Raw genomic sequence first — 21,047 nt, forward strand, 5'->3', positions numbered from 1 at the left:
ACCAGAGAGATATTAGCTCCAGGCAAGACACAACCGCGCGAGTGCAGGATCTGGCTGTCTATATACCCACGCTTCGATTTCAAGTAGTGGTGGCTGACTTGGGATCGTACAGGAATGGACTGAGGAGGTCAGAGTCAGTGCCTTCAGGGGATGGTTATTAGAACATGTAGCACAAAATTGAGAGCGAAGTAGGAAGGCAATGAACTAGGTCCTAACCAGAAGGTCTGCCGAAAGCTTCGAAGGAATAACAGCAGACTCGGGGTCACCGGCGGAGGGCAGGCACTTCGAATGAAAAGGGATTTGAGGTCGTGCAGAGTCTGAGACAACGGGACGTAGACATGCAAATTATGGGAAGCCCAGAAGCCCCAGCGTTATTGTCAAGGTAGACTTCTGGATATCTCATGTATAGTTGAAATTGCTTCCACGGTCTCATGGGCGGTGTATTGTTTGGTCTAACAACCATCGGCGCTGAACTCTTGTGGAGAGCCTCAACACCAGCGGAGCTCACGGTAACAATTGAAAGCAGGAACCCGCGTAAAAGTGCAGGGCTATGCTGCAATTTCTTCATAATTCTCGCCATCTGAACCAAGCAAAGTTCCAAAGAGCTCTTCTTGGGCGTCTTCCCGGTTTAGCTCACGGGCCGCAAGACGGCAGCAGAGACTGGCCATCGGAAACAAGGTGCATACGCCGAGGCTAGTCTCGATTGATGATTTTCAATTCATTGTATACTGAAGCTGTTGGGCCATTGCGCCTTGACTGTTGGACGCAGAGATCAGCCTCAAAAAACAACAAAGTGGCATCTGTAGTCTTTGTGCTTCAAGTATGCTACGGCCTTGGACGCTGCCCTGAGCCTGAAGACCAGTATTATCCACTCCAGACGCCAGTACGAGTGCATGAGCATGCAAGCACCCGTCCGTCAATGCTTCTACGATACGCCACAAACACAGGCGTTGATTGGGAAAGCCTTGCTTTGACGAAAGAAAGACGCCAGAGACGGAACACTGCAGACTAGACTAGGTTTGTGCAGCGGAGTGACAAAAGCCAGCCACTTGGATCGAAATGTACCTGACTTCTGAACAGTCTTGTCTCTGATACGAAGTTGAAATGCGTCAAAAGAAAACCCCACCCAGGTCTGACATGGAAAAAGAAACGGCGAGAACCGCTCTGTCCATTGCCGAAAGGTGTTGGCGCAGTGATCGACGACCTGGCCTAGGTTTGTCCGGGAATTTTACTTACATCCAACTTCCAAGCGCGGTGAGGCATAGAATAATCGCCAAGTGACCAAGGCAACAACCAACCACAATTGACACGGCACCCTCAATCAGTCAAGCTTTCGCTTCTGTCAGCCCACTCATACACAGGCTTCGATGGCCGGGTGGCTTTCAACCCTAGCAGCTTGGGCCTTGACGTACTGATGCTCGACATGCTGTACTTGCCTGGAGTACCTGTAAGGCGAAGAATGATCGACGGACCCCTGTCAGATGCCCAGGCTATGTTTCAGGCCCTGATGGGTCTAGTTATCCTTACACAACGACACGTGAGGCCGAAGAAAGGTTTCATCTCCACGCACCGCGGATGCGGCATAACACGTCCTGAACAGCAGGAGACCGAAATCTACGGAGCCGTCAGCCAACGGTTTATTGGCGGCAGACTAGATGCGATGGTCAGGGCAATGCCGAAGGCTCATGTGGAGCGGGTCAAAATAAAGGCCCATCAATTTCATGGCCAGAAGTTCCGAAGGGGCGTTGATGAATGCGCAGGTTATCAACGAGCCAATGAGAGCTTTCCATACCCGAAGTGAGGAGAAGGGGGCGGCGCATACCCATATCATAATCCAAGAACTGATGAATCTGTGTAGAAGGCGACGCGGCAGAGGTCGTCGGCTCGCGGGCTCGCGGGTTGCGGGCTTTTGTGTCCGCCAGTAAAATGTCACCAGGGCCATTTGATGACGATATCGGTCGGTTCCCGCCTAGCAACGTCCATGTTGACCGACACAGGCTACAGTACTCGCGTCAAGGTCAAGTCGGCATATCGCGCTTCCTATCAAGATGGGTGTCAGGGAGCATGCTTGATGCCTGTAGCATCAAGGGGGCTGGTTTAGAGAACAACATGTCATTGCTCTGCCTCCCGGAGCGTGGTTGGCCAAGGGAATCAGACCGGCGGTACGAATAAACGAATACATGGCAAACGAAGATGAGGGGTTGACCTTGAGTCGGATCGGGCCGTCCACTGAGAGTGTTTTTCATGCCAACGGCTATGGCCCGCAGTGTATTGTTGTAGCCAGAAGGGGTGGTGGAACTATAGCCGTTGAGAATTCTGCTCCTGTTATCAGACGTATGTGTTTGCACCAGTTGAGGATAAGGATTTTGGGCCGTTCGGCGTGATTCCAGCCAGATCTTTGTGTGATGTGACATTTGGTTGTTTCTAGACTCTGGAGTTGATCGACCTTTCTTTTTGCTATCCGTTTTGTTGATTGAGGCTGAAGATGGCACGATCATACTGCAGCGAGGTAGTGATACAAAATCCAAGCAGAACCCTCATGTGAGTCCTTCAAAGGGGGATTCCAAGGCGAAGAAATTATCGGCACAGCGCCAGTGCTTCTGGCTAATCGATGTCATGTAGTTGAAAAAGCAAGTCAGTGTCACACTAGGCTCCCAAGAGAGTGTTGCACTAAGCGACAGAGACCGCATGTATTTCCAGGCTGCAGCTGCCAATACAGTAACGAGATGGACTCCTGCATCTGGGGCCTTGAATACTTAGAATGAGGACGCTGGTCATGACTGTCTTGGGATGTCAAGGGTGCCTGTAATTCAGTGGGATACAAGCTGAAGACTAGCAAATCAGCAAAGGCTAGAGGGCTTGCGCGCATCAGGCCCAGCTAGGTCCCAGTTCTCTGGACAACCCGATCCTAGGGTATCGTTCGTGCGTACAGTATAGTGCTATTCATCTTGAACAAAGCTGCAACGGCCACGGCGGATGAAACGTTCGCTAGGTACTCAAGTCAAAGCTTGGATCAGATGACAAAAGGCCGCGACTGGGCCGTACTCTAAATGAACGGGAAACAGCGACAGGCGCGCGACGCCTAATCTCCCATATTGTTCAGAAGGAAGATCCATTGCGAATGTATGGGCTAAGTAGTACCTAGCCATGGGCGGAAGCTGGGGTTGGTTTCTAGCAGAGGTTGAGGATTGAGTTGACTGACATGAAAACGAAGTTGTCACGCACGGGTGCCTTCCTTATCTGTGTCATTTTGGCTTATCCCCGATGGCCATGGCCCTGTAATTCTATTGGTTAAGACGGGACAGTACCTACCTAGGTATGTACCTAGGTAGGTAGGTATCCTTCCATACCTAATAGGTACCTCTTGCTGAAACTCCGCCATTCAGCGGCCCCGTTTTGTCGCCTTCCACCTACTAACTGTTAGTGGCTCATTGGCAGTCATCCCCGCATATTTGATCCATCACACCTTCTACTACAAGACAAGCTTATCAATTAACTACCTACCTCTAACCTGAACATGTAACTAGTTCGTACCTTCTTTTAGGCGTCCTAACGGTCATAATGAATTAATTCCTCTCTACATGGTCCGGGGAGAAATTCGGGCTGTCTCGTTTCAAACTTCTGACAAAGAAACTAAAACAAAGCTTTCAGTAAGTTCCAGAATGGTTTGTTCGAGTACTCAACATGGATGTGGTCGTTGTCAGTGCAAGTACAAGTACCAACTCGGACTGTCATTCTCCTCAACTTGTTACGACGCCAGCTTGTCTACTCGTTGGACCGCCTTACCAGCCTAGCAGCGCTTTCGCAACGTACACTCAGGCCTGTCGATCTAAAATGGGCACGGGATTTGCCTGGGTCTAGATTTGTAAGTACATAGATGGGAGAACAAACAGCAGGGTTGGGCACTCTCATTGCGCAAGGGCTCCAATTCCATAACACAAACGCTGGTAAGATTATGTCCACGGCCTGGGAATTCAACCCATAGAGGATTCCCGATGAGAAGAACAGTGCCTGGGGTGGTTTTCATGTTGCACCATGCCTCTCGGATGCAGAAGCAATGCAGAGTCAAGAGCAAGATTTAGCTCGTCACAACTAACACAAATTCTCACCTCAAAATATTCGCCGGCAACGAATTTGTTCTACTCCTAATTGGGTCAAGTGTCTCACAAGGACAGATGGATGTCAATAATCACCCTATGCCTCCTGTCACTTCTGATTCAAATAAGGAAGCAGGATACGAAACTACCACATAGGATGCTTGTAGCTGAGTCTGTACAGTATCTATGCAGAGGGCATAGGCTACTAACTCGGTGTTATGATTGTTTCTCTGAAACCAGTTCAAATGAGTTTGTTGAGACAACATAACAAACCTGACACAAACGAGAGCTATCTGCGTCTTGCAATACGAGTATCTTTACCAGCCCAAGTCAAATCCAGACGCGGCTTATGATACGTTTACCTGATCTGTTTATAGGCAAACCGGGGGTGTTTATCGCAACCCTGGACTCCTCAGAAGTCATTTAGATTATTGCCGCAAAGACACGCCATGGCAGCATTTGCTAACGATCGCCAATTCGTCTACCATACCAGGGTATATTATGTGATGGAACACTATTCAACCACTTTCAGCTCCTTCCAAGGTTGCTCTATCGGTGTGGCTACTTCAAATCGGGGTTCAAAGTGACGAATTGGCCAGATTTGTTCGCTTCTGTTTTCCGGATCAAGCATCTTGTCAAACCAAGCCACCTAAGCTACCCAGCTTAGAAGCAGGCATATGTTGCAGAAAGAAGGCCTTGGCCAAATAATGGACCTTCTGCAGTGCTCCTCCCGCGGACGCTTCCTTTGGCCCGCGATGGGGAAGCCTCACACATTTTGAGCATTGCCCAAAAGCCCAGATCCATTTCAAAAGGCCTTTGTCCTTGTAAGACACGAGAGAGTTGGAGGCACAAATCAAAGCTCACTTGGTAACCAATAGATCGTGAACCAGGGGGACTGCCGCAACTCGGGTTGGCAAGCAAAGCCTAAGCACTGCGCTTTTCACGATACCACAATGCTTTCCCCCAACAGGAATGTTGTCACAGTAAAGCTGGTGACCAGTTGGAGAGTCCTGTATGAGTGATTTGTGTTGTAACGATGATCACAAGTTTTCGCCAGTCAAAAATACGCTCCCTGGGTTAATCAATCGCGGACCCATGCGAACAAAGAGCTTTCGCCATCTAGTAGCAAACATAAGGATAGTATTTTATCCTCTTGAAATCCCAGTGATGATATCATGCGAGGCATGGCATCATAACCTAGTTCTAGAGGCTATCCGCCCTGGGTGGCGGGAAAGAAGTTGGATGTGTTACCCGCCCAGATTCCCTGATGAAACTGGGCGCGCAGCTATCCATAGTTCACGGCTCCTTGCTGACGAACGATCAAAAAGGCAACAGCAACATGAACCATTCATCTTTGGCGATTTCGATGAACTAGACAGGTACTTTCACTGATGGAACGTCGCAGTGAAGGACTCCGATATCAATGGATGATGTGGGAATATCATTATGCAGAGAAAACAAACACGATCAGGCGAACTCATTGGCGACAAAGAACTGTTTCTATGATTAGGTATCCAAGGAAAGATTGCATGGGGATGTGGCCGTGCATCTCTCACCACAATGCTTTGACTTGGTAGGATGCAGGTTTCCGGACAGTCTATCTAAGATCCTTGACGCGTCTTGTACGCAGCCAAGTCCCTTGACGGTCATCGTAACAAACTCTTTACGAAGGATGCATTGCCTGACACTCTCATGACCTCGTTTCTTGCAGAAATAGAACACTAGTATTTGACCAGACAGGACACCAGACATTCCGATAATGTGATAAGAATAGCCAGCATCAAGGGGTGAGTATAAGTCATGATTGCGATTGGTGAATAGTATTAGAGTTCCGTACCTGGATTAGGCCAACACACTCGGTGTAAGTCAGGCAAGGGAAGCATGACATCCATTGCGTTATGCACATCATCGCCGGGGTTTGGTCATGGGGCGGAGAGACAGAGGCAGAGACAGAGACAGAGGCAGAGGCAGAAGCCGCCTCAGGCATGTAGACGCATGAGCACTGCATTTGATCCTCAGTGATCCTTGAAGGGTTTTGGCCTTGGTATTGGGTCAAATCAGGCAAACAGGTTTGAGAACCCTTCGTTGCTGTCTTGAAGTTGATTGGCTTACATTCGAGGTTCAAATCTAACCCTGGTAGTGTTTTACTTCCAGTATTGTCTTGTACGGTGTGATATTGTAGACATTTATGTATGGTTTTGTTCAAGAAAATCACTGGAGTCCATCAATTATTTGCTGACGGGACCTTGGTAGGTACCTTCGATGGTAATAGTCGGGCATTAGGTCACTTCCATAGAGGTAATTAGGGGTCTTGCAAGCTCCATCGGCAGTGGCTTGGCGCCTATTTAGGCCACCAGTGGAGACCTAGACTGCCAACGTTGGCGGGCATGGACTACTAAGGTACCTACTAACCTAACATTAACCTAAACCCGGGCACCTCGGCCTGGGGCCCCAGTGCCCCACCGAAAGCTATCGTCATCCACCAAAAAATGATGGCTACCTGAGCTGAGAAGGACTCATGAGGGATCCATTGATGACTCTATCGATCCTCCACTGCCCTTCAACAATTAGGCAAAGGAGGTGCTAAATTAATCAGTCATCGACTTGACTCATATAGACTGATACAAGATCCTGGACAAATAAACAAATACCTTGTTCATCTCAACATCACACATTTCTTTCCTTCTCTCCTCTTTTCCTCCTCACCTCAACTCGTCGCAAACTGCACGCAGCTTGTCCCCGGGCATGCCGAAGAAAAGGAACCACATAAAGTCCTTCAAGCCAATCTCAACGGCCTCTCCGTCTTCGTCAAGATCGACTGATACCTCTGGTAAGTGCATTTGGTCCGACACAATCCTGATCCATCGCAACCGCAATCGCATCGCATCGCATTCCCATTCCCACGCCCCTCCTCTGATCACTCGGCCTCCGACCACCTCTCGGTTCGCTTCCTTTTGGACACCCTTCCCCTCCCCCCTCATCTCTACAGACCGCGTGGTAGCCAGAGTCTCACAAGTGGTGCGCAACAGACAAGCCCTCCCGAAGCGTCAATGAATTGCTAGCAAACTTACGTCGTACCTCAATCAACCCCTCCGCCGCCTCCCAGTCAGCCCTGCCTGCGACTGCTCCAACCCTACCCCCGGCCATCAGGGAGCTCCTCCAGATCCCAGACACACCGACCCCCGTTCCTCGTCGTCAAGTCCGTCAAAGATTTGATAGCAATGGCAGAAGACTCCCTGCTGGTCCTCCTCCACCGAGAAGCTGGGTCTCCCGTCAATCTGCGGATGCCTCTCATGAGGCCTCCTCGAGCCAGTTGCGCTTGAGACCAAGAGGGCTGGAAGAGACCTGTTTACCAGGGACTTATCTTCCTTCCCGCGGTAGCTTGATAGACATCGTGCTGAAGAAACTTGCACATGAGTGGGATATCCACCGCATGTACAATCAGTATCATCTGTTCTTCGTGCCCAATCATCTGAAGGCTGCCTTGATCCGCTATATTGGAATAACTAGCCAGGATGGGCTCTCCTTGAGTGATCTCAAGATCATTCTGCTGCCGCCACCAGATACTTTTGGTGAGGACGTCTTAGATAGCCCAACGGCCTCGAACCTTGAAGTTAACTACCTCGACCTTTCGGGCTCTGCATGCCAATCAATAAGACTAAAGGACGTCAGTGACTTGTTGTTCCCTGTCAGAGATCAAGAGCCTGCAACAGAACTGCAAGAATCCTGGGACGTTTCCGAAGCTATTCCAAGCCCTCCCCGATCTTTGCTGCCCAACCTCACCCACCTCTCGTTGGCCTTGCACCCTCAACACGCTTCATCCGCATCATGGAAGCATCTACTTGCCTTGTCTTCCAAACTTACGACACTCACCCACTTGAGTTTGGCATTCTGGCCCGATCCGTGCCTGACACCTCGGTCTCGACTGGCTACGGTCTCCTCCCCACAGGGACGTCGCATTCCTTATGGCGGGACGAACTTGTATTCACATGCGATTGACCATGATTGGAGTGAGGCATTGCTCGTTTTACGCACGCTCAGTAGGAATATGTATTCGCTAGAATTTCTTGACCTTACTGGCTGCTGTTCTTGGTTTTATGCACTGATGGCTGAAACCGGCCACGACTTTGTCAACTGGGCCGACCACTGGGGTAAGATCACTGAGCTTCGTCTCTACACGGGGTGGACGCCTGGGCCCAACACGCTGCAGTCCGAGAAAGAGAAAGTCACTGAGGCTGTTCAAACAGCGAGGAACGTCGAAAAGCATATTCGAACTATGAGAGCAGGCAAAGGGAGATTTATTGTTGTAAAGCGTGACAATTTAGATAATATGTAGATCCAACTTGAAACGATATCTCAATGTATACAAAACACCAGAGCTTTACATATCGATCAGGCCTCTGAGCTAGGTCTAGTTGCCCAAAGAGCTTTGAACTTGCTGCCCGAAGCTAGAAGATTCTTTGGTTCACCGGCCTCTACGAGGCAGCCTTTCTCCATCACAATAACGCGGTCGAATTTGACAATCGTGCTTAGACGATGGGTGATAGACACGACTGTATGATCTTTAAACTCGTGTTCGACGATGGACTTGATGGACTCCTCGGTCTTGGGGTCCACGCTGTCGTTCAGTCAGCTGTCTTAAGCCCTCAAATTCTTGACTTGGTCGTCTACTTGCCTGCTTGTAACTTCGTCTAGGAGAACAACCTTTCCATCACGCTTTCTCAAAACTGCCCGCGCCAGAAAGAAGAGCTGCTTCTGACCATGGCTCAACACATCCTCGTCAAAGGGAGCATCCAGGCCACCGTGCTCCTCTATAGCATCGAATAAGTCAACAAGACGAAGCGCTCTGTTGATGTCGTCATCAGAGAAGACACCCTGCGGATCTGCGTTGTGTCTAACGGTGCTAGGCAGAATAAACTGGTCCTGCGTAAGAGTAATGAGACGGCGACGGACAGTATCCCTTGGCAATGAACATAGAGATATGTCGTCTATGGCAATGCTGCCTGATTGGGAGTCGAGAAGTCGCAGAAGAGCGAGGAATAAAGAGGATTTACCACTGGACACAGTCAGTTTGATGGAGAGATGAGGGTTTGACCTACTAACCTTCCTGTGCGACCACAAATAGCAACCTTCTCCCCAGGCTTGATCTCAAAAGAAACAGCATCAAGAGCCTTATGGGCATCTTCCTGATCATTTCCATACGACGCCGTCAAGTTGCTGATCTGTATAGCACCCTTATCTGGCCACTGTGAGGGAGGCTCTTGCGTCTCGCCAATCAAGTTCTCTTCTCCAGTATCCTCAGCAAACTGTTTGATACGAGCGACAGCGCCGATAGATGTCTCAATAGATGTCCAGAACTGGATTAGCATATTGACAGTCTCACTCAACGAGATTAGCTGAACGAGCGATACACCAGTCAACCCAACGTCTACTTCGCCGCGGAGACGAACAGCGAGTCCAACAAGGAGGAGAGCTAGAGCCGTTGTTGTCAGATCGAGAACCAAAACTAGCCAACGCTGTACAATCATGAGGAGATAAAATGGCCTCTGTGAGCGGTCTACGAGAGTGTGGTTGGCCTCGATAACAGCGGATCTCCAACCAAAGGCCCGTATGGTTGCTAGACCTGAGAGAGTCTCTAGGAACTGTGTATACAGAGGGGCTTTCTCTTCAAGGTCCAAGAGACGGAGCTGACGAGAGGTCCGGAGGTAGGCGCGTTGGAGGTAGAAGTAGACGGCTCCCAGAAGGGGGAATGTTGCTGCTATATAAGGTGTCGAAGCGGCAAGGAGGCCAGCTTTAGCAATGGCACCGAAGAAGCCTGTTTTTTTTTAGTAAGGTTTCCAGAAGAGCGGGTTACTGAGTGTTGGCTTACTGGCGAGAGTCACAACAAGTCCAAGGGGGAGATGGTTGTCAACCATTCCTATATCCTGGGAGAATCTATAGAGGTGTTAGTCTTCAAAACATCCCCTGGAAGCCCAAAATTACCTCGTTGTGATGGAACCAAGATCTGTCGTGGTAAAAAGCGATAATGGTGCCCTGAAATGTCAACTGGTACATCTTTGACATGCTTGTTAGATTGGCTTACCTGATGACTGTTGACAGCAGTCTCTTGTGAAGAGTAATGCCCGACTTTGCTGCTACCAAGACGATGACGAACCTGCCTCATCGTTAGTGTCTAACCCTCAAATAGCTGGATTTTTATAGATAGTTACCAAATGAGAATAGCAAACCATACGACACCAATAATTTGCAATGCAGCATAGATTCCAAGATAGTAACCAGCTCTGTCGCTCCCTTTCTCATTATCATCAGTCCAAAACTTAAGCCAGATTGCTGGAAACTAGTTAGCTTTGCCTTGGAATGGTTTCAAAGGATGAGTGCAGCATACTTGGAAAGCTTCCGAGAAAAGCCCAGATGATTTCGAGTCCCAAGAGGGTAACCATGAAAGGAACACCAGTGCTACTAAAATAGTATCTGTAAACTGTCGAGTCACCGCGTTGTCGACGCACATCGTTAGGCTCCTCCTGCTGCTGTGGAGTTTCATGTTCTGGCTGGCCAGTCTCATCGATAGAGTCCTCTTCGACTTCCATCCCCGAAACCTCAGAGTTAGAGTGTTTTGCCTTGTCATCTTTTGCCTTGTCGTCCAGCAAAGATTCCACATATCCGTTGGATTTCTTGAGAGTCTGAAACGAGCCTTGTTCAGAGATACTCCCTTCTTTGCTTAGACAAATGATATGATCGGCAGAAATGAGAAAGTTGGCTATTTTACAGTTAGGTATAGGTCATCAGTGCTATGAAACAACCCACATGATTGAGTGGCAAGAATCACGGTTGTCTTCCATTGCCTGAATAAGCCATGTTTGCCAAAAAGATTCTCGAACACTGTTTGAGAAGTCTGATGGTCTAAGCCACTGAAGACGTCGTCAAGAAGGGCAACTCTTGGCTGTGAGTACACGGCTCTAGCCAAAGCCTTATTCGTCAGCATCTGAAATTCAACATACCTAGTCCGTAACTTACAACTCGTTGTTTCTGACCTCCGCTCAGGGCAAGACCTTTACTGCCAATAACTGTGTCATCACCTCGTGGAAGTTGACCCAAATCTTTCTCGAGATCACAAGCCTTGATGACCTTTTGATAAAGGACAGAATCGAAACGAGAATACCCAATTACATTCTCACGTATGGTTTGGTTCTGGTCGATTAGTGAGTCGTCGATAAGTTTCACGTTAGGTAAACATACCAGAAGCCAAGGGCTCTGTTCGCACCAGGCGACACCACCACCGCGACTTTCATCGTGAAGTCTGATTGTCCCAGCTTTCAATGGGACTTCCCCGAGGATTGCTCTCAATAACGTGCTTTTACCCACTGCGACCGGACCAAGAAGGAAAACAAGCTGGCCATGGCCGACGTTGAATGTCAAATCATGGAGTAGAGGGCGCTCCTCTGACCAAGAGATATCAATATGGGAGACCTCCATGGTCAAACCGCCAGTGTCAGGATCTCCTATAGAAGGATCCATGGAGTTTCTAAGCATCTGCAGCTCGATTGAGGATGTCCCTCCTTGCTGAGACACTCCCACGTCTGATGAAGACCGCACCTTGCGAAAGTCAAGACGAGATTCCTGCACCAAGAATTTTTGAATCCGCTCAAACGCCCCTAAAGCAGCACTCATGTCCAGTATAACCTCAAACATGAAAAAGAGTGGCTGTGCTAGAAGCACAATGAGTGAAAGCGCGGAAAAGACTCTAGTAGCGTCAAGTGTCTTCGAAGAGCTCGAGGCAACGCCCTGAAACAGGGCAAAGGCAGCAACAGGAGACATCATTAGAGGTATTTGAGCAATCGCAGAAGTAACACTGCTAACGACTCTGAAAGGTCTTGACGCTCTGATCTCATCAGCTCGTAGACCGAGGATGGCGTCAGAGAGATTTTGGGCCAGACCGGAAGATTTAATGCTCTTAATGTGACCGATCATGGCTGAAGTAACGCCTGGCTGTGAGTTAGCCATGTTTCAAGTATATATCTGGGACTAAATACTAACCAACTCGTTTCTGCGTCTCTTCGAGCCAGCCAATTTGATATTTGCGTGCTAATGGTGATACGAGAACGGTAGCGGTAAGGGCTACGAGAGAGATGACAATGGGACCAGACGCTGCGTAACCTATGTGAGTGCTTAGAAGCCAAGTGGCAATGGCAAGCTGGATGATATTTGCCCAGAACTCGTGGATCTCTCTGACAGCTCTCACAATAACGTCGACCTATAGATATATGTTAGTTCATCATCTTGGCATTGGTAGGGATCTTACATCAGAAGACATGAGTGTCACGGCCGCAGAATCGTCTGTGTCCGTAGTGCTCAGTTCAGTCGCTTTGGAGAATACCGCGGAGACAAGGACGCCTCGCAATAGAGTGACGGAACGAGCATTGCGATGCCAGTAAAGGGCCTGAGAAAGGGCAATGCCTGTATAGACCAGACCGTATGCTGCAATGAGACCATGACCAATGTTGATTGGCTGAGATACATCGCCAAGAAACACAAGGAGCCGGTTGAGGATGAGCGGCTGGCATACAGTGAATGCAAGAAGCGCCAGTCGAGGAACAATAACGGCAACAATAGGCCATTGTAGAGTGGTGATGCAGCAAAGAATGAGACGATGCTTGCGGGCCGGAACTAAGCCAGCATTTAGTACATAGACATCACCGAGATTGTTTGGAATATAATCTACTTAAAGCTATCTAATAAGGGAAAGGGGAAAGGGAAAGGTAGACAAACCTTTTTGGTTGTGCCTATTCCAATGACTCCAGAACCTGCCGGTCAACTGTGCCGAGCCCATCTCCTCATCCAACTCTAGTAAATCCATCGGCCGTAGTAATTTTCGAAAGCCCGTCAACAGCAACGGCATCACCCAGGCGAAAACAGCCCGGGCATAAAGCCCGGCCGTGACTTCGGGTGAGTGAAACCCGGAGCCAGAGACAAGATACGGAGCTTTGCTCCACCCTTCAACGACGACGAGCATCGCCTTGAGTATAAAGGCCGCCGTGAAAACAGCCTGAATGGCCACGTTGATGGGAACAAGCCAGAGGGTGCGAAGTAGCGCAACATCCAGAAACAAAGACACGGCGAAGAAGACATTCAAGAGCGAAGATGGACGAGGAGACTTGGCATGTTCGGCGCGGGAGAGGACACATGACACCAAACTTGAGGCAAAGGATACACATGCAGCAGCAATGGAGACGCGGTCTAGACGCGTGTTGGAAGGGCGAGTCATAGTTGCCCAGAGCACGACGAGAACAAGATGAAGCACAGCCAAGAGAGCAATAAGCGCCAACTTGACAGAGCGAAGAAGATGACCCGCAACTTTAGCTGGAGCGTTTCGGAGGTGGAAGATACGAAAAGGGGCAATAACAAGAAGAAGAGAGGCTGGTAAAAGCACAAGGATGGACTGTTCAAAGACAAGGGTAAAGTCGAAGCCATGGCGGCATTCAGGAGGAACAAATGGACCAAAGGAGGCGTCAACAGACGCAGCACAGTTTGTAGAGTTCATAGTGACAAGGGTGGACGTTGAAGATGCGAAGTTGAAGGAAGAAAAGGTTAAGAGAGAAGGAGAGGAAATTATGAGTTGCTATTTATTTGTTTATCACTGGCAGTCATCAATAACAGTGACAGAATAGGAAGGTGGTTATTTCAGCCGAAAAGAGGAAAGAACGAACGAACGATAACACAACAACAACAGGCAGGTACTAAGGTATCTATCTGCTTGGATCTATAAAACGTAGGTTAGTTTTTAAGAATAAAAATCAGTTAATAATCAATATTCGTATAAATCTGATTATAGCATTATTTACTTTCCTAAACGTCTTAATTGATGAATTCTTGTGCCCCAAGAAAAAGGTACAAGTAATAGTAAACAAGTCATTCGGCGTGAGTCACTCAATTAACTGTGTCACAATTTAATGTACCTATACACTAACAAAGACACTAACAATCGAGAACTAGTGACAGTACGAAACTATAGTAAAATGCCAAGAATCAAATACCAAATAGGGCAGTTTACAGATTGTACAGCTACTGTGCTTGTGTAGATCGCCACTAAGAAAATATTGATCAACGTTGAATTCAACTATATAACATCACGCCTCGTCTTTCAGAACAACCTCCGGCTATAGCAACTACATGCTCAATCCGTCATCTCTCTTTCATCAATATCTGATTTCATCTCTAAACCCATACTACATAACTCCCAATCTCTCTTCCGACAATGACCTCAACGGCATCAGAACCTGTAGCCACCATCCTCTGCAACTCCAAGCAAACGCGTTTCCAAATCACCAACCATCGCGAAGTGAGCACGTCAATTCATGATAAACCCCGTTCCAATTCTAAACAACATACAGCTCGACATCGAAGGTGTGAATATCATTGTAACTTCGGGCGACAAAGCAACCACCAAGGGAAAGGCCAAGGGGAAAAGTGATGGCATCGAAATTCTTTCTGCTGCCAAGCTTCGGCTGAAAGAGGGACAACAATATGCCCTGGTAGGACGCAATGGGACAGGGAAGTCCAGTAGGTTTATGTCTGTGTGTTACAACGAATGCTCGAGATGTTGACCACACTCTATAGCACTCCTCAAAGCAATCGCCGAAAAGCTCATCCCTGGTATCCCAGAAGAAACAAAAATTGCTATCCTACAGCAGACTAAACTCACTGATGAAATAGAGGGGCAAGATTCAAACCTAACCGATGGTAGTCAGTCATCTGTATTGGAGCAAGTCATTGAAAAAGCGACCGCCAAACATGCCATTGAACAAGACATCAAAGGTACGTTTACCCACCTATTCCGCCTATTATTTTGACAAATCTCTAACATTCTATCCAGGCCTTGCAGAGGGTATAAATTCGTCTGATCCATTTGCCCCCGTACAGGCCTTGAGGCAGCACAAACACCAAAAGCATCAAGAGCGTCTTTTTCGTTTAGATAAAGATGCTCGACTTCGTAGCGGCGCCCGCGGCATGCAAGCCCGAAAAGCCCTTACAGCATATGAAAAAGTTGTAGCAGAGTCGAATGAGTTGTACGATACTTCCTTTTCCTTTCATCGCAATCTCTAACTCAGTCCAGGCTTCGGCAGTCAAGCCGAGATATTTCCCCTGAAACGCTCCAAACCGAGACCCAAGAAGCAGTCGATATGCTTGCAGATCTCCAACTTCAAATGGACCCAACCCGCGTATCGGAGATCGAATCAAAGGCAAAAAAGATCCTTACAGGTCTAGGCTTCTCTGAGGTCCTCATTCAAAAACCGATCTCAAGCTTATCTGGCGGCTGGCACATGCGCGCTTCTCTTGCAACAGCCCTCGTCCAAGAAACAGACATCCTGATCCTTGACGAACCCACCAATTTCCTCGACCTTTTAGGAATTATATGGCTCCAGCGCTATCTCCAAGGTCTGCAAGACGATGATAATCCTCCTACTCTTATTCTCGTATCGCACGATCGCGATTTTACCTCTCTTTGCACCGATCTTCTCATCCTCAAGGACAAGCAACTCACTTACTTCCACGGCGACTTACCCACCTACGAGGAGTCGCAGAGTGAGCGTAAACAATGGCTGACCACTATGAAAGAAGCACAAGATAAGCAGAAGGCGCATATCGAAAAGTCCATCGCGGCCAACATGAAAGCTGGCAAGGCAAACGATGACACCAATAAGTTGCGCCAGGCCAAGTCTCGTCAGAAGAAACTCGATAATCGCTGGGGTTTGCAGGTCAGTGCCAAAGGAGGTCGCTTCAAGCTCAACAGAGATCTTGCAGGCTATCATTTGACAGCACGTGAGGAAATTGATATTCCACCGGAGGATCGTCCTGTCGTAGTGAATCTTCCTGAGCCACCTGATCTGCGCTTTCCTGGCGCTCTGATATCATTGGAGAATGTGTCTTTCCGCTACTCATCCAAAACCCCTCTTGTTGTGCAAGATATCAACCTATCTGTCGGCATGGGAGATCGTATCGGTATCCTCGGTCTCAATGGCGCTGGCAAGTCGACGCTTATAAAACTTCTGGTGGAAGACACTCGACCGACAGCAGGAACTCTGACGACGCATCCCCGACTGAAACTGGGGTATTACTCCCAACACGCTGTTGAAGCTCTACAGACCCTTGGTCGCTCAGAGCCTACACTTACAGCTCTCGCTCTCCTCACTCGAGAAGTCGAGGGTGAGCTTACGGAAGGAGATATCCGCGGTCTTCTGGGCCAGCTCGGTCTTCCGGGCCGAATCGCATCAGACGTGCCACTTTGTAAACTCTCGGGAGGACAGGTTGTGCGCTGCGAACTAGCTCGTCTATTCTGGAGACGACCTCATTGCCTTGTTCTTGATGAAGTCACCACTCATCTTGACTACGAAACCGTTACGGCACTTCGAGAAGCATTGAGGGAGTGGGAGGGTGCTGTGATTCTTGTGAGTCACGACCGGTGGTTTATGCGCGGCGTGATTGAGGGTGCGATGGAGGAGGACGAGGAAACAGATGGGGATGAGGACGAGGAGAGTGCGAGAAGACGAGTCGTTTATAGACTGAAAGGGGGTAATATGAGCACGTTAGAGAATGGCGTGGATGCATTTGAGCAGCTGATGGAGAAGAGGGTCAAGAAGTTACTTCAGGGCTAGATAGTTAGTGTTCAGCAATGAAGGGAACCAACTATCTGGTCTAAGAGAAGAGAATCAACGAATAACATCAATCCCAAAGCATTAGACGCGATCTTCCAGAACCCGGGGACTTGCTAGGATCTTAAAAAGGTCACGGCCTATCATCTTGATGGCCATATCTCCCCCTTTAGGTATTTCAACAATCGTCCCATCAATGCACACCTTTCGCCACCTCTCATCACTCTCCAAGACCGAAATCTTAACCTCGTCCACTTCGTCATAACCTACACGTTCTCCATCAGGCCAATCCATGCCGATGTGTTTGCCCCCGTTGTACGCCTTCATCATGACATCCATCGTCCGATCACCGCCGATGGGTCCAAAGTGAACAAGGCGAAGCTGCGATTGCAAAGGTCGAGTGGAAGGCGATATTGTGAATGTTCGTTCGAGATTTGAGACAAGAACTGCGAGCACGTAGGCATGCTCTTCGCGAGGAATGTCTTCAAAGGTGGCAGAACCATGACGACGGATAGATACCTTTGCAGCATAGGGATGAGACTCTTTCAATAGCTCAGCGGCAACCATGCCAAACCGTTTGTCACCGTGAACGCGGTACTCGGGGGTATCACTTTCATAAACAATACTCGCGTGAAAACCGTAGCTAGCAACGATAGCCCCCTGTAGATGTGTGATGGAAGTTTCCTCCTTCTTCATCTGGTTTGGGTCATTGGCTGGAGTGACTTTGCCCGTGAATTTGACGATTCGAGATCCTGGTGAAAATGAGGCTCGGAATACAGGAAGATTAACGCCTACCCCTTGAAATATCGTTCGGAGTCCAAGTGTAAGCGGGCTTGGGCCTGATTCGGTGTATAGAGGTTTATGGGTTGAATGGAAAAGGGCATTTCCAGTTCCGAGAGGGAGTAGCGCAATTGTGGGTGGAATTCGGGGTACTTTATCTCCATCAGAGCCATTGAGGAGGTCTACGACGCCGCCGTCTCCACTGAGAAGAACAACAGTCTTCGTCTTTGAACGCTCCTCTGAAGCCCACAAGTGGCGTGCATAATCTGGAACGGTCTCTGCACTATCAGTCTGTATGAGACGATATTGCTGTTTTTCAGAGTCGCCTGTGAACGATTCCCAAAGAGGTTTCAGTACATCTTGCCAGACTCTCAAGGCTTGTCCTACTCCAGATTTCACAGAGACCACAACGTCCACTTGATTTGTGATACCACGCTCGTTAGCAGAATCGTGCTTCAAATGAGGGGGAAGCTCTGCTAGTGTAATGCTGCGAAGCTCCGAGGGAATCTCGTTTGTTTTCAGAATTGAGAGACTACACGGGTGCTCTTTATTACCTTGATCTTCTTTGAGCAAGAAGAGAAGATAATGCGACGGCGACTCTGCGCTTGATTTGACCTCCCGAACTAACACAAGCTCATGGCGCGACGTGCTCTCGGATGTCCCGGTGCTAGTCCACGTGAGGTTCTCATCGGTGAATGAAACATCTTCGACGTTTAGAGTTTCAATTGCAAGAGACGCTGCCGATGGAGAGGACATTTTATTTAAATATGAACGATCAAAGACGGGGGCAGGCGGAAGATGGAAGGGTGTGATATCTTTATTGATTCCTGGCGCAATAGCCAATCATAAATGAATGCGAAATAAATAAATGCAAGATGCCCGTCAAAGGAGGATGCAATAGTCGTTCGGCTCAAGGGTGATGTATTTGGGCTGTTGAAGTTAAAGATGATGAACAAGTCAAGTTCAAAAGCCCTCAGCAATACTTCCGTCGGCCTTTGTGGGGCTTTTGCTGACGAAAAGATAATGCCTACTCAGGCACACCAACGATCATGTGTCGTCATTTCAACTGCTCAAGGATCGCTTGTTTTAGCCAGTGAAGCAAAAGAAACATTGAGAGCAAGTACATGATCAAATTTACATTACTATCGGCGGGCCGCCTTCGCCAAAGGACCCCAATTTTCTCGTGGATTCATCTGGTATCGTACGTACTTCTGCTCTCCACGTCTGCGAGCCAGACGTGCCAGGCTCTCATCAAAGACTAGGGTCTTGCGCAGCTCCATTTCACTAGGAACAGTGCTATCTTCTCCGTTCTGTGCACTTGCGGAGCTGGCTTCAGCGGCTTCAGCGGCTTCAGGTAGGTTCTGTTCCACGCCCTCCATTGCGGAGTCGTCTTTGACTGTCTCCTCTGTAGTCTCAAGCTTCTCCTGTCCGATGATTCCAGCATCAGTCAGAATCTTCCATGCTGCTGAGTTTTTCTTGATGCTAGATTCCTTGATAGGCGACTTTTGGCGGATCCATTCCGTAATAACCCACCAGATTGTGGACCACGGAGCGTCCGTCTTGATACTTCCTGGTCGGCAGTGGCTTCTGGCGGTTCGGTAACCCAGATGTATCAACGCTCCTCGAACCATATCCTCGCTAGGTGTCACGCAGCTCACTACATTAGCCAAACGGCTTGGGATGATAAAGAAAGGGTAGTTGTCGATAGCCGCAAGCTGAGCATCTTTAGGATCCACGGGCTCCTTCACCTCAGGACCTGGCAGGTTCTCTTCCAGAGCTGTCCGCAACATGCCCTCGAGTCTGGGCATCGTGCCGTAAATGGAACGGTCGGCCTTTGGAATCTGTTCGATAAGTCTCTCGATGAACTCCTGAGAGTGAATATGTCCACCATACATAGGGCCGTTGATGTGCATTTTCAGTCCGCAGTGCTCACAATGTCGATCGGCTGATGGACCCTGAGCCATAGTGTGCTTGTAAAAGGCTCCATTGCCTTTCTTATTTGGTGCAGGCTTACTCCTCAACATATGCTGTGTTTCCCAAGCACCGCAACCTGCATCGCAGCTATAGACCAACATGGTCTTTGAAGCAAGGAATTTGACCGACTGGGGCGACTTTATCACCTTGACGAAGAACTTTGTGTAGAAGTCGATAGAGAGCGAGAGAAGAGGTTCAATCGTCAATCCGTAGCGAGCTGCAGACGTGGCCACAGCGTTGAGAACAAGTCGTAGGCCGGCCTCATGGGAGTGCATGCCCTTGATAGGGATTCCACCATATAGCGCAAATGTCTTCTCGCAATAACTGTGTCCGGCCCATACCGCACTGTCGGTGCAAGTGATGCAGAGAAGGCCGCCATCATCCTTCACGGATTGCACAGCAGCGTCAAAGAATGGCGCAGCGGTGCCATAAGGATCAAGATCGATGACATCAAACTTGTTGGCCTTGCCTGGACTTCCTGCCTTATCCCTGTTCGATAGATCGTCCGCAATCCCACGGTACATGAGCGCAAGTGCGTCACCTTGAGTGACATTGATCTTATCCTCCAGTCCGTTGTGCTTTGCATTCATCCTGATCGAATCGGCGGCTGTATCCGACAAATCATTGGCTTTGACAGAGGTGACAAAGGGTAATTCGTGGGCATATCGAAGCGCTCGCAATCCCGACGCAGACAGGGCATCCAAAATGCGGAAAGAGGGCTTGTACTCCTTCTTTGATTGGGTGGGATCGGCAACATCGGGCTTTGCAACTTCTTCAGTTGCTTGCGGCTCATCCTGAGGTGTGGATTCCTTAGCATTCTCGGTGGGCTTTTGAACATCGTCGCCGCGCTTTCGCTTCTTTCCTTGCTTCTTCATTCTTGATTCATATTGTTCTTTTCTCTTCTCTAAGGACATCTCGCCGTATGTCTTGATGGCGAGGACAGACAAATCGCGATTGTACTGCTGAATAGGGTTGTAGAAGACCTGCTGAACTTCCCCACGGTCCTCGCCAATCTTGGCACCTTGCGGGACCAGAATAGTCGCCTTTCCCTCCGTGACAGTCCTGTACTCTTTCCCCTCGACAGTCACGGTGTCCGTCTTGACGTTATCGATCGCCATTTTTAATGTGGTAGTCGAAAATTGGCGAAACGCAATGGTTTTGTCGCAAAAGGTTGGATGGTTGCGATTTGAATACAGAATCGGGAGACGAGTCGTAAGATTCGCAATCGCACCGATGCCAACCTTCAACCTTGATTGCCAAACTCGGCGAAGCATATAATCGTGTTGCTTGAAAAGAGTTTGCATGGCTCCTGAGGTCAAACTTCAACTAAAATTTACGAAATTCTGCCACCTGCGATATGATCATGGTCGAATTGAGCAGGCGGTAAAGCGGCCCGTCTAGGTAGACACTATCATACCTAGGTGCCTAGGTACAGCCCCCAAGGGTAATAAAGGTGAATTTTGCCACTGAACTTTGTACTTACCAGTGTATATGCTAGACTCCAATTTGTTAGTAGAGCTACTCGGACTCAATTAGATCTAACCATTTA

General features: G+C 48.7%; 6 protein-coding genes across 6 annotated transcripts; 3 read left to right on the plus strand and 3 right to left on the minus strand.

The window, feature by feature from the left end:
* Nucleotides 1–1,721: 1,721 nt before the first annotated feature.
* On the plus strand, nt 1,722–2,172 carry FPOAC1_011936 (uncharacterized protein; the record flags this gene model as incomplete). Its single annotated transcript, XM_044856303.1, has 2 exons — nt 1,722–1,797; nt 1,859–2,172. 2 exons carry the CDS (start codon nt 1,722–1,724, stop codon nt 2,170–2,172), a joined length of 390 nt encoding a protein of 129 aa, XP_044703616.1.
* Nucleotides 2,173–6,842: 4,670 nt separating this feature from the next.
* On the plus strand, nt 6,843–8,433 carry FPOAC1_011937 (uncharacterized protein; the record flags this gene model as incomplete). The annotated part of the gene is made up of 2 exons (XM_044856304.1): nt 6,843–6,927; nt 7,127–8,433. 2 exons carry the CDS (start codon nt 6,843–6,845, stop codon nt 8,431–8,433), a joined length of 1,392 nt encoding a protein of 463 aa, XP_044703617.1.
* A 302-nt stretch (nt 8,434–8,735) lies between these two features.
* FPOAC1_011938 (uncharacterized protein) lies at nt 8,736–13,635 on the minus strand (the record flags this gene model as incomplete). The annotated part of the gene is made up of 13 exons (XM_044856305.1): nt 8,736–9,153; nt 9,201–9,912; nt 9,967–10,031; nt 10,080–10,130; nt 10,180–10,251; nt 10,307–10,427; nt 10,483–10,854; nt 10,902–11,064; nt 11,112–11,285; nt 11,334–12,079; nt 12,132–12,348; nt 12,397–12,761; nt 12,864–13,635. 13 exons carry the CDS (start codon nt 13,633–13,635, stop codon nt 8,736–8,738), a joined length of 4,248 nt encoding a protein of 1,415 aa, XP_044703618.1.
* A 714-nt stretch (nt 13,636–14,349) lies between these two features.
* FPOAC1_011939 (uncharacterized protein) lies at nt 14,350–16,747 on the plus strand (the record flags this gene model as incomplete). The annotated part of the gene is made up of 5 exons (XM_044856306.1): nt 14,350–14,433; nt 14,486–14,654; nt 14,712–14,909; nt 14,968–15,160; nt 15,208–16,747. 5 exons carry the CDS (start codon nt 14,350–14,352, stop codon nt 16,745–16,747), a joined length of 2,184 nt encoding a protein of 727 aa, XP_044703619.1.
* Nucleotides 16,748–16,828: 81 nt separating this feature from the next.
* On the minus strand, nt 16,829–18,280 carry FPOAC1_011940 (uncharacterized protein; the record flags this gene model as incomplete). The annotated part of the gene is made up of 1 exon (XM_044856307.1): nt 16,829–18,280. One exon carries the CDS (start codon nt 18,278–18,280, stop codon nt 16,829–16,831), a length of 1,452 nt encoding a protein of 483 aa, XP_044703620.1.
* Nucleotides 18,281–18,666: 386 nt separating this feature from the next.
* Nucleotides 18,667–20,616, minus strand: FPOAC1_011941 (uncharacterized protein; the record flags this gene model as incomplete). The annotated part of the gene is made up of 1 exon (XM_044856308.1): nt 18,667–20,616. One exon carries the CDS (start codon nt 20,614–20,616, stop codon nt 18,667–18,669), a length of 1,950 nt encoding a protein of 649 aa, XP_044703621.1.
* Between the last annotated feature and the right edge of the window lie 431 nt (nt 20,617–21,047).

The sequence above is a fragment of the Fusarium poae genome, chromosome 4, assembly GCF_019609905.1.
Source record: "Fusarium poae strain DAOMC 252244 chromosome 4, whole genome shotgun sequence".
NCBI lineage: Eukaryota > Fungi > Ascomycota > Sordariomycetes > Hypocreales > Nectriaceae > Fusarium > Fusarium poae.